The sequence below is a fragment of the Excalfactoria chinensis genome, chromosome 18 (genome assembly GCF_039878825.1).
Source record: "Excalfactoria chinensis isolate bCotChi1 chromosome 18, bCotChi1.hap2, whole genome shotgun sequence".
In the NCBI taxonomy this organism is placed as follows: domain Eukaryota; kingdom Metazoa; phylum Chordata; class Aves; order Galliformes; family Phasianidae; genus Excalfactoria; species Excalfactoria chinensis.
In genome coordinates, this window is record NC_092842.1 from 5161181 (window position 1) to 5174455 (window position 13275).

At 39.5% G+C, this 13275-nt stretch overlaps 1 protein-coding gene across 2 annotated transcripts in view; it reads right to left on the reverse strand.

The window, feature by feature from the left end:
* The window catches only part of SETX (senataxin), a 28629-nt gene extending 15502 nt beyond the window's left edge, over positions 1–13127 (reverse strand). The window contains exons 1-10 of one of the 2 annotated variants that reach the window (XM_072352655.1): positions 13059–13127; positions 12433–12604; positions 10587–10767; positions 8508–8718; positions 8247–8356; positions 7910–8129; positions 7510–7629; positions 6264–6435; positions 5091–5181; positions 13–4491 (exon numbers count right to left, since the gene is read on the reverse strand). In XM_072352655.1, coding sequence (XP_072208756.1) covers positions 13–4491; positions 5091–5181; positions 6264–6435; positions 7510–7629; positions 7910–8129; positions 8247–8356; positions 8508–8718; positions 10587–10766 — 5583 coding nt within the window. In that variant the 5' untranslated portion in view covers position 10767; positions 12433–12604; positions 13059–13127. Of the gene's footprint in view, positions 1–12; positions 4492–5090; positions 5182–6263; positions 6436–7509; positions 7630–7909; positions 8130–8246; positions 8357–8507; positions 8719–10586; positions 10768–12432; positions 12605–13048 lie in introns of both variants that reach the window. The other variant, XM_072352656.1, reaches the window with a different exon arrangement.
* Positions 13128–13275: the final 148 nt, after the last annotated feature.

Below are 13275 nucleotides of genomic sequence, written 5' to 3' on the forward strand. Positions count from 1 at the left end.
AGAAAAACTTACTGTTTCAAAGGCATTTAGCATCAGCAAGGGGAAAAACGTATTAAAATAGTCATTGTATCCCTGAAATCTGATGGGAACAGAAGCCACTACAGACTGAACGAGAGTACTTGGAGGTCCAAACTGGATGCAGTTTGCAAACATTTCATAAGTCCACTTCAGAACCTCCTTAACAAAAATATTATGATCGTACTGCTGAGCACCAAGAAAGGAAGAACAATGTTCTGCTCGGACAGGCCGTCTGGAAATATTTGAAGCATTGTTGATCGGTGTATTTCGTGACTGGAGAACGTTATTAGACGTGTAAGGTTGAGGTATATTACTGGAACTTGGAGTCTTGCATGCTTGATTTCTTGTTGGTATAGCCTTTTCACTCAGGGGTCTCAACACAGGTTTTGCAATGCTAGCTCTGCTTTTTAAAGCTGGTGGTTGCTTTTCAACATCTTCAAGATCTTTGCTGAAGGCTGCATTTCGTGAAGAACTTACTGAGCTGAAAATTTTGGTAGTGGAAGGTTTTCTTGGTGGCACAGAAGGCTTGACAAACAAGTGATCCGATTCTGAATTGGTGACCAAATGCTTGCTACAGCAATCTCCTATTTTTTCCACTTTTTCCATACAGTCTTTGTACTTACATTTCACATCAGTTAGTAGCTCATTCTGAGGAAGGCTCTCAGCACTAGCTATTTCCATTTCCTCTGTTCTTGTAGTAACTATAGTATTGTTTTCAGCACCTTCATCCTGGGAACACAACTCCATATCCACAGGATCTAACTGAGTTAAAAATAAATCATCATCATCATCACTGTTTTCATCTGGTTTGCACTTATTTTCTTCCAAAGCCGTCATCCCAAATTCAGGCTGGACGATGCAGCCTCCTTCTGGTTTACCTTTAGCATCTTCAACAACTGCAGCAGAACACGGTCTTGAATCCATAGGCACCATTACATCACTATTTTTTGTTTTGTTTGAATCTGAACAATCAGAGACAACCTTAGTTTGCACAGCCTCCTTCTCCACAGAGATGTTAGTGATACGCTCTCTCTCAACAGACAGATGAAAGGTCTCTCCCATTTTTTTTTCTCTTTGCTTTTCAACAGATGGTTCATCAAAACATTTAGCCTTTTGTTTTATAGACTTTGTATCCACCGTGCTAACTTTTTTGCTTCTATCCTCAGAACTCCTTGGAATATTTTTCACTCGAACACTTTTGCTGAGCCTTGTTTGCTTTAAAAACTGAAGGTCTTGGCAAGCCAGCATTTTTTTGTTAATTTGCGTAGATAAACTTGGATGAGCAATTTGTTTAAGTTTCCCTCTCCGCGCAGTTCCAACCTTCCCTGCAACTTTACCATAACTACGCAACTGAGCCAGGCTATCTAAAGAGCGCTGGGATAACTCAAACGCTTTGCGGGGTGCCTTTTTCAGACCAAGTTTTTCCACTGTTGATGTTGGTGCAGGACACTGCCGTGTTTTCTTTGGAGGAACAACAGCAGGCGTTGTCCTGCCAGGCTGAATTCTTTTTAATTTACTTTGAAGTAGTTTTTTAGTTTGTGTTGTATTCGGAGCTGTTGCTTTAGGACTTCTCTGAAGAGTTTTTGCTACCTTAGATTTAGCTGTACTTTTACATGGGCTCAGAGTACTTTTCTTAAGTGCCAGCTTTGAAGCTAATGAGATATTGGATGTAGAAGCTCTGGGTTCCGTCAATTCTGCATTCAGAAGTAATTCTTTATCAACAGTACTTTCACCAGTAGAATTCTCCACTTCATTTTTTGCATTTTCTTTAGCAGAAAATTCTTGCAAAGTTGAATTAGTTACTCCTGTATTGTCAGGTTTTTTCTGTTGAGAAGTATTTATCTCCTCTCCTGCCCAGCCTATTTCTTTTTCCATGGCATCATCACTTACATAATCTGCATCATAACCCCATTCATTTGTGTGATCCATTGTTAAGCCATCTGAATGACTGCTATCAACAGATGTTGAAACACAGCCTTGTTTATATTCTTGAGTATCCTGCCAAACTGAGTAGACATCAACTTCCGTTTCAAACTCAAAGTACTGAGAGTCGCAGTCTTCAAGTGGCAAGGGAGAGTTCGGCGTCTTTGATTCTAACTTGCCATCTGTAATATCATGCTGCATTTCTAATAAAGGTTGCTTTTCAGGACATGTATTTTCATTAATTTCTTTTTTTTCCTCATTGACAGTAACACTATTTTCTTCATCAGAAGAATCTAAAATTATAATGATTTTATTGCCATGGCTATCTGTATCACAGAGAGACTGGTTACTCCGAGCACTGTTGGAGGATCTTACAGCACTTTTCACTTTCCTTTTAACGTCACATATATTATGATGCACTGAGCTTTCCACACTCGACTCTGAGGGAAAATTGACACTTTTGGCATATGCAGCTAATGACAATTTACTGAGATCTTTATCAATCTGGGAGCTAGTTATAGCATTATCTCCAGAAACCATCCTCACAAAATCCTCCTCTTCCTTCCCCTCTGAACTGTCTTCTCTCTTGAAATACTTTGAGCATACTATCGACCTTTCACTTGATTCACACTTTATTGCCAGTGGACAGACTGGAAGAGCAGTGTTGGACGTCTCTCCCTTATTTTCATAGCTAGATGAAAAGAAACCACTCAGTGAATTTTTAACTGTACAGGATGTCTTTGAAATTTGACCTTTATAGTCACATTTAACTAGGTCACTTAAATTACGCTTTTCTTGGTCTTTAAGACAGACAGACTTCAACAACAAACTTGAGTCATCATTGGTGGATGCATTCTGCAGTAAGGCATCACTAACATCTGCAAGCAAAACACCATTATCTTTGTTTCCCTGCAAGCCAGGTTGATTTTTAGTGAAGCTGAAGCAGTCTAGTGGCATCTCTCTTTGTTCTTGGTTTTTGGAGACCAGCCCGTATTGAGAAGCACTTTTCTCCCACATACTTTCAAAACTCCTTGAAATATCTGCTGATTCTGTGTCTTCATTTTTACCCACAGTATTTACTCCCTGATGCTTGCAACAGTCTTTCCTCATACACGAGCTGCCAGCGCAAAACACAGGTTGCTCTGCTTCTGAAGCACTTAGTATAGAACTGTACTTTCTCAAGTCCTCTGTTTGAGGTAACAGTCTAGAATGCCCTTCAGTAGTGTGTGTCTGAAACTGAAGATGCCCACGTCTAAGCACATCTTCTTTAAACTTTGAAGAGGAACTAGGCGACACGTTTCTTCCCTTCACATCTGAGCTGTAAACATGCTCTGGAGAATCAACACAAGTTTGAGCAGATAGATATATTGGTGATATGGCTTCTGTTTCCTGTTTGTTTTCCCACAGTCCACTTCTTCTAACATTCAAACTCTGAATACTTGTATTAAAGCCCTGATTACCCATAGCACAGTTCCCTGACATATGATCATTATTCCTATCTTCCAGAACGTTCCCATACATTTCTTTTGCAAATGATTTCTGCAGGTATTTGCATTCCTGAGTTAAGTCCTTAGGTTCCTTTTTAATATTTACCAAGAGGCAGTCTGTAGAGGTCAAAGATTTGGAACTTCTAAATGAATCTTTACAATCTTCTTCCCAAGCGCTATTTCTGCCAGTGAAAGAGTTCTCTTGACAACGTCCATCCTCACCTTCTTTTGATATGAAGGCAACTGGTGAACCAAGGTTCTCTCTGCCGTGTCCACTCATCTTGTGACCATCACCAGGTGCACCCTTCTCTTGCTTCAAAGAAACAGTGGGTAAAGCTGTAGAGTTTGCATTGCTTTCTACAGATACAGACACATTCAGTGCCCTGCTCTTTAAGCTTCTTATAACCTGCTTTAAACATATTTGTAATTCCTGAGTTTCTTGGATGTTCAGCTGCCAACCTAAAGATAGATTTCCTCGCAGAAGGAGATTGAGTTTGTCTAAATATTGCTTGCATAGTGCATGCTGACCGATCTGATAGCCTTCTCTAAGAAGGCTGCGTATCAACTGCACACAAGCATGCTGCACAGAGTTAGAAGCCTGTAAAGACATTGTCGTTGAACCTCTTGCATAGCTGCCCGCTGCTTTTTCAGCGCACCGTGTAAACGCAATTGCTGGAAGCTTAGCACATCTCACCACCGCTTCCACCCATTCTTGTGAGCTAATCCACAGCAAATGCAGGCACTTTTTGTTTCTGTGTAGTTCAATAATTGACACCAAGATCAACAGAAAAAATTCAGAGACTTTGTCACACCGCTGGATTCTTTCGTTGAGAATACCCCTGATTTCCGAACAGAGGTAGTGAATGACCTCTACTATATATGCCACACCCAAGTCCTTGAGATCCATTAGTGACTGAACAAAAGGGATGAACCAAAGAAATGTGCTGTGATGGACACGCATGTCTCTGCCAATGTCAGACTGAAGCACATTAGCCAGTGTTTGCATATCTTCATACATGTTGGGGCAGTAGTCCGGACAAATAGCAGTTTTCCATCCAGTATCCTGAAAAATAAGTTAATCATGCATTATGATCATTATTCACATCTTCACAGTTCAATCTTCCTTTGTTTTCCTAGCCTTTCTGTTATTTTCTCACACGAGGGATCTGTTATTAGTTAACGTATAAGTCAAAATCTAAATGAAAAGACAAAACAAACAAACAAAAACAAACCAAATTTATATAAGAAAAAATATTTCTTAGAGTAACTCCCAGAGATGTTATCACAGTGACATAATTTAACCTCAGATAATCAGCTATCCTATATTTAAAGCCCTTTGTTTCCCTGTATTTAAATTGAATTTGGAATTTTCCCTCAGGTAATGGTGTTTGCCTCAACCTCAATACCAATTTTAGTTTTAATAGAATCTCTCGCTAATTCATAGACACGTTCTTCTTTCCTTTTGCAGCCTGAAAGTACCAGAAGAAGTGGCTAGACCAGCTGCTGCTTAAGGCACAAAATATCAAGTTAATACTTTTTGTTTATTTGCAACATTATGAACATTACTAGTAGAACATATTCCCCTCTGTATTTCACAGATGATTTAAACTGACACTGTTATTCAGTGATCAGTTTAAAAAGTAAAAAAACAGTAATTAATACCTTCTGAGGCTTTTCTGTGTTATAAGTATATACAATCTGACTGCAAGAAACCATTTCATCATCGTAGTCTGTCTTCAGTTCAGATTTTGCCCTAAAAAGAAATATTAACCATTATAGATTCCATATAACTAGCCAACGATTAGAAAGTCAATCAGCTAAGACACAGACTTGACTTTTCAAATATTGGCTATGTCACTATCAGAACTTTTCTTAGCTATGTTTTACTCACTGACATTAAAAATTGTCAAAGCTTATCCTGCTTGTATAAGAGTGGGGAAGCAGGGAAGGGGGACGGACTGCCTCAGGAGAGAGTTTTGCAGTAAGACATGGATTTGACTGATTAAATAAAACAAACACCCAAAGTCAATTTTCTTTGAATTTTCTATCCATAAGTGATGGCCACACTGGCATGTGGTACTCGTGCATTCACCCCAGCAAGAACAATAAGCAAATACAAAATTACAAGGTAAGGCTTTACTACTTTCTCTGAAATTAATACATTCAGAAAACGTATAAAATTTTCATAATCATACAGTATCTTTTAAAAAATCTGGAGTAATAATTAAGACTTAAGAGTAGAATGTAAACTCAAATCAGTCGTCATACAAAACTACAGTAAAATCTAAATCAGCATCAACCCATTGAAAATTCTGGAATTCCCATAACTCTATCAAGAGTCTCTGATGTGGCATTTTTCTTCAGCCTCAAGTGTGAGCTGGTTATAACACTAAGTAAACACTAAGCAGTTAGCAGCCTTCCAGATTCAGGAAAGAATCTTGAGTATAACTGAGTATTCCTAAGATATCAAGTAGTCAATCAGAAGCAAGCACATGCTTTTCTGAGATTCTAGAGGGCCTACTTCAATTTTGTATTGCTTGAAGTTGTCAATGTCTAATTTTTCTTCTTGCCACTTTCCCAACATAAATTAAGTCAGCATCGACAAGGAAAACAAAACCAAGCTATTATACTACCTGATATTAAGATCCCTGGAGACATTCAAGGCCAGGTGTGATGGCATCCTGGACAGCCTGATCTAGTGGTTGGCAACCCTACTAATGACAGGGGGCTGGATGATCTTTAAGGTCCCCTCCAACCGAAGCCATTCTATGATCATAAAGACTGCCCTATTCTAGTACCAGGAATGACCTATTATTAAAAAAAAAGGAAACTTACCTTATAATGCTATTACGTATATTCTTTATTTCATTGTTGTAGCTCACACTGTTGATAATGGTTTGAAAGGCCTGGACAGGATCAATGAGCTGACCCCATACTTTAGAACCAAGCTGATCCAAAATAACCATGAAACAATGCAGTGCTGGCCAGAAGGGGTCAGTAGAATCATCTGAAACACAACAGTAATATCAGAGAGAACTGAAATGCAAGGGTTCTGTATCTTCTTGGACTAAAGTGAAATTCTTACTGAGGCTTTTGTTCTGTGATTTTTGTTTGTTTTTTAAATAAAATTAATGTAGATTTACCTAGTTGAATAAAATGTGATTATGTTCTTTAGCCCCAAGAAAGAAAAGTTAGGAAAAAAAAAATGAGCCTAATTTGTCTGTACAGAAAGATACTGCTTATGCTGTATTTAATCAACAAGTACCTGGGTAACTATCAATACCATTTCCCTGCTCTGACAACCCAAAAACCGAAGCAGTTCTTAGACAAGAACTTACACCTCTAGGACAATTTATTCTACAAATTTAAGATGGAAACAATTTTCTTTCTCGTGTATTCTTCCCTCTTCATATAAGGTAATACAATATCCTCAACATATGCACTATGCTTATAAATATCTTCATAGAGGAAATTATTTATTTAAAGGGCAGCTCTAGTCTTCAGCTCATGTGCTTTTCTAGAGCTATGCTACTGCACACAGGCTACAAGGATGGCCCAAGGGCTACAAAGCCTAAAATCTGAAGTCTAAATAAAATAGATGCAAGAATCTGTTTCTTAAACAAGTCCAAAAAAGCCAAAAGGTGTTTAAGTCATTTTAGTGCTAAAAAAAATAAAAAAAATTAAAAAAAAAAATCTAACTTTACACCACAAATTTTTATACGACCTGCATAATACATGAAAATGATGTGGGAGAAATGATCAATCTTGTTCTCTTAAAGCACTACAATCTTTTCTCTTACTAGGAGTTCGTTATGAACGTCACTTTTCAGTATTTGTCAGTACAGTCCAAATACTGCAAAATATTGACCATCTCCCAGGAGAGAAACAAGCCTCAAAGTTGAAGTTTTATCACTCCAGCATTACACTGCAAAAAACAAACAACAAAACAAAAAACAAAGAAAACCCACCACAACTAAACAATTAAGTACTATATAAAATAATAAAGACAAATGAATAATAAGCTAGAAAATGCTTAATAAGCTAGAAAATAAGCTTAATCTCAGTGCTAAAAATTAGTTACCATCTGCTTCTTTCTCCATGGTGTGAAGTATGGACTGCATGAAATCATTCTGTTTGTCTGGGCCCAGTAACAAGGAATCCAAAGCTTGTTCTTCCAACACTGTTAGCAACATACAAATCCCTGCAAGAAAACAACCTCTCTGTATCCTTCTGAGAACTTGTTTTAAGCTTCATCAAATCAAGTGTTTTCCAAATGCCACTAATGCTATAACACTCAACCTAAGAGACTGGCAGCAACATTTAACTACCTAAACTACTGCAGATGTGCTATGTTCAGGTTCTCCATTTGACAAACTCCAAAAGAAACCAAATCTACTTGGAATAGCTCAGACTTGAAACAATTGCTTACCAGACAAGACAGGTAACAAGTACAAGGCTCATTTCTAACCAGAAATACTCACCTAGCCAATAGTTCTTGTAGTTGGTATTATCATATAAATGGGATGGCAGAAGAATGAGTTTTCCCTTTTCAATCACTGAAGATCTGTAAATATCTGGACTCTCAAAAAGCCCCAATTCAATAACTTTAAACAAGCAAGTCAACACTTCCTGTAAGTCATAGTAATCATCCCTGTCAACCTTCCCTAAATTCCTTGCTGTTAGGATGGCCCACCGACGAATCTAAGGATTACAACAAAACACACACACAAAAAAATAAAGAACAACACAAAAACACTAAGAATCTGTTTAACATTTTTTTTAAAATCAAGCTTCAGTGCAACAGAAAAAGTAACTTACCACTTCATTTGGGTGTACCAAAAATAGATAAATTCCTGGATATTTCTCAAAAACCTGAAAGGAGGTGTGACTTTCTTCCATTCTACACAGCACTTCTACACAAAGCTCACCTAAAAAAAGAAACATATTTATAATAAAAACAAACCCATAAGCTCACAAAACAAAACAGCAGTACTCTGGTTTAGCCACTATTTGCTATTTTTGTCTCCTTCAGTACAAACAACACCATGCCTTTCCAACTATATACTAGAAGATACATACTGACTTTCTCATCCAGCAGCAGATACGGGTATTTCAGCACTTCTAGAAGTGGCACTCTCAGGTTATTCTCAAAATCTGGGCCAACATAAACGGGCAGTTGTGTCTCTCCATTCTCATCCACAATAAACAACTCATCATCTTCTCCGGCTTCTTCTCTAATGGATTTTTCAATGTGGGCTATGAGACGGGAGGCTTCCAATTCCAATAAAACCTATTCAGTTTGGGAGATTGACAAAATCAAATTAAATATATGTATTGCTTTTGCAAAGGAAGTAATTAAGAATATTACTACAAGCAGAAACTCTGACCAAAAAAACTTGCAGTTTCATTTTGCAAAGCTTCTTTCTTGGCATAGCATGTAACAAAAATTTGAAGTGGAATTCAGCTTGTGAATATCCTCATTCCAAAGATATGATTAAAAAATGATTAAAAACCAAACAAACAAAACAAAACAGTGGCATTCAAATTTCAAGCATCTTCATAACTCACACTGTTCAAATAATTAGTTCAGGCCATAGGTAAAGCACAGAATAAAGAAGTCAATGATACCAGAAAAAAGACATACACAAAAAATAGAAACACCAACTTTAAGAGTCTTATTTTCTCATGTATTTTGTGACATAATAGTGGAAGAGTGGAAACATTAACAATGCAGAACGACTGACTTAGTGAATATTTACCTAGGATTCTTTCCTTATAATATCAGCCATCTAAATTAACTGCTCCAATTAGAAATCATGGTTATATCCCACAACCAAACCACAGAGAAATGCACATTCAGTGGTTCAGTCACCCTGCTTAATTCCAGCCTTTATACAAGTGGGACTGCCCTCTAGAGGCATGCTTTTCTGTGGACTTCCGAGAAATCTCTCTATATAAAGAGTAACTATGATTAATCAGCTACAAATATTCACTTTGCATAAATACAGGCACCACACACAGAAATAAGCTTTTCAAAATATACAATGGGAAGCTAACAAGAATCTTAAAGTAACAACTTCAAAACACCTTTCATTGTTTTTAAGTCAGTTTCACATTGTTAAGGACTGACAGAGGTTCAGACAGGTACCTTAGGCTCTTGATTTGCCTAAATAACCATCAGCATACATACTAGGCTATGACCACAGAAGTAGAACCCCAAACCTAGATTGTCTACGCATATCTAGATAATAGTTAAAGGCTAAAATTATTTTTATATATATGTATATATATATTTTTTCACACACACACACTGTAACAGGTGACCTCAATCTCTGATCCCACCAAGATCTTTCCCAGGGTCCATTCCCTTGCAGTCCCTTTTTGCATGAGTCAAAGGTCATGAACTTCTCAGATCTTCATCACATCATTTCTGTTCACTCTGTTGCCAACAGATTCTTCAGAAGTTATCCATTGACTACTTCTTCTTTTCTTCTATTCTATCTGATGGTTAGATTTTGGCCCAGCCTTAGCATGAAAGAATACAGAGGAGGAGGCCCACAGTCTTGGGACTACACTGCTTCATGAACTGGAACACAGGTGGGTTTTACTCAACTACATCCCCTCTTTGGAATTTTAACCAATCCCCTACAAAGACCCCCCCTGTGTTTCTACAATTATGACTATCTGATCCCCAGTAGCCCCAAGCCTTTTATTTTCTTTCCTGTTAATTCCCGTCTTGTACACGCATGCAAAATCAAAGCTCCGAAACTCAAACATTGTAGGAAACTGTGAATGATAAATGAAAGCAAAACAAAAGAACTCAAAACTGAACAGCAGCCAATACTTTAAAAACAGAGCAGTTAATTTGCTTGGCATCCTGATTTGCTTCAAGCTAAAATTTCTAAATCAGTGACTTTAGTTATCACTAATTTGAATATATGAAAACAAACAGGTCTTCTTTTACATTTTGCTCTGTGCAACCAAATGTAAAAAAAACACCGTTAAAATTCAATATGCCATATTGAATCCAAAGTCATTGTAACACAATTCCTGCCCCCTGCATACTGAGGCCAAGCCACTGAAGCCCCTCCTGAAGTTTTCCTTCAGTTTTAAGTTCTCCTTGCTATGTAAAGGTTGATAGTCAAAACGCTCCCGTACCTGATGCAAGCTGGGCAGTTTCTCCCTTGCTTTGTGGTATTCAACCACGCACTCCAAGCAGTAACAGAGATCATCGTTGGAACCGTCAAAATCTTCTGGGGACAACCGTTTAGAAGCATAGCTCTTCAGGTATTCAGTGGCATCAAGACCACTCGGTGTACACCATCGACATACGTTCATTCTTTAGGAAGAAAGAAAAGGAGATCAACAGAAGTCTTAAGAGAGTGGCCAAGTATTTCCTTCCAGCCATAGCAGTCTGCTCTTGGTTTGTTTTAGATAATGCAGGCACATGCAATTAAACAAAGAAACAGAATACGTGAAAAACATTACACAAAAATTAAAGAAAACTGCCCAATGCATGCAAACATTAAAAACACAGCACTACAAAGAAGTCACATGATATAGCCTTCAGACTGTTGGAAATATCATCCTGACAAATTATTTGGATATCTCTGATAAACACAGGTTTTATTCACAATTGCAATGGTGGGCACCCTGCAAGCAGGAGCATACCTGCAGACACAGTGTTATTTCTTTTATGTCCTATTACCCAATACTTCTCTTTTCCTTCCCTGGTTTCCTAACTGGATGAGTACTTCAGGTTCGCAAATCTTCCCAGCACTTAACTAAACATATGGATACTGGCTAAACATAAACTGTTGCTTGCTACTGTGAGAAATACTCAGAATTGAATGTTTCTAGTTATGCTATTCTAGTGATAGCAACCAAGCAAGAAATTTCACACCAGTCAGCAAATTCATTCTGCTATATGCCCTAAACCTGACGCAGGTAACAGCTCTCCTGGTGCTCACTGGTTGAGCATCTCAGACTCACAAGCCTCCCAGCATTGTTGCTATAATACATCTCCCTATAAGGTCTGTTACCAACCTCTTGTTTTTAAGTATGTTTTGTACTTTTCTATGGCAAATGGAGGGCAATGTGGCCAAAAGTTAACGCATTTGTTCTGTCCTGTGCTAGGCACTCTCCGCCCTGCATATTTACCTTATCTTGCACCTGTCACAATTCTACCTAAGCCAGAATGCCCCAATCTCAACTTTACTCCGTTCAGCAACTTCCTTCATGGAAAACTACTTAAATAACGGTTACATAAAAGGATTGTAAGTTCAGTAAGAGCCTACACTACATACAGAAAATACACTTCCAATGCAAAAGCACAACCTACCTATCACACTACACATGTACATTGCTAATTATTTAACTTGTCCTCCTTAAATTCTCTATCACTCAGGCCTTGTCTGTCCCGCACCAAAAATCAGCAGTCTTCCAACATAATGAGCCTTATTAGTATCCTTGTCAAGGGTTTTTGATTTATTAAGGCATTATCACACTGTTTAGGAGTAGGCTGTCTAATCTGTCTTTAACTCAAGGCTCAGAGGTATTCCAAATAGCTGGACATACAAGAGCTGCAGACTCCATCTGCCTAATCTCTGTGACTGTAAATTACTTCACCTATCTACTGAGCGCACGTCAATGCGGAAAGTTCAACTAAAGGACAAATGATGAAGACTATCAGAGACCCCTGATGAAATAAAAAGGACCTGAGAAGCACTATTAGTACTGATAGAGGATGCTAGACGACAGCAGAGGCCATGAAACAAAATACTTATCACGTTAGTTCTAATGTGGGAATGACATTCCATTCCTACAGAAGCTACACAGCCATCTCTGATCTCACTAGTTCTAGAGAAGCATGAACACTTGGAATGGTTGTATAAAAGGAGGTTTGGCAACCGCTGTTAATTAGCATAACAACGAATGCAAAAGTGAAACCCAGCTAAAGCAGAACCACTGAAAGGAAAACAAAAGCAACAGCGGCGGTATTCACCTTTGGAAAATGAAGCGATCTGCTGCAGGAGTGCTGGCTCACATGGTGGGAAAGCCTCGGGGCTGCCCTGTGCTCAGGACCGGGGCTTAAGGCCTGCAGCCACAGCTGCCCTCCAGCGGAGTACGGCACATCCCATCTGCCGGCAGCCGGGACTGGGCTGTTCTTCAGAGATCTTGTAGAAAAAAAGCGGGTCAGAAACGAGGTCAGTACGCTGCAGACCAACAGCTGCTTTTGGTTTCGTGTCTGGGTGAACAGATTTTTGTCCTCACAATAAACAGCCCTTTCCCGAGTGAAGTAACACACACACACACGAACACCCAGAGCAGAAAGAAGCCCCAACCCGCGGCGCCGCGCTCCGCACACACCGTAACGGCTCCACACCCGCCCCACAGGGACCCCCGGCCTAGGAGGGATTCAAGCAGCTTTCTGCCTCTCCCTGCCTCAATCACCGCCCGCCCCCAAGCTCGCAGCGCCTCAGGAGCCAAGAAAACCGGCGTTACCTCCACAGAAACAGCGCGGCTAAAAGAAAGAGAAAGAAGAGCGGAGCTCGGAGTATGAGCCCTTGGAAGGTGAAACGAAAAATGAGCATCACGGGGCCGAGAACGACCCGCCTCACCTGAGCTTACCTCAGATGGCGGCGCCACCCGACCCCATCCGCCCCGCCTCACAGCGCAGCCCCGCGCTTCCGGCCTGTTGGCGGAAGTAGGCGTCGCGCGGGCCGGGAGCCCTCGCGGCCTTAAAGGGGCAGCGACCTGAAGCAGGTGGGAGCAGCGGAACGGAGAGAGCCGAGTAGGGATCTGAATGCAAGTGATGACCGAGTGAATCGTGAATTATTTAAGCGCT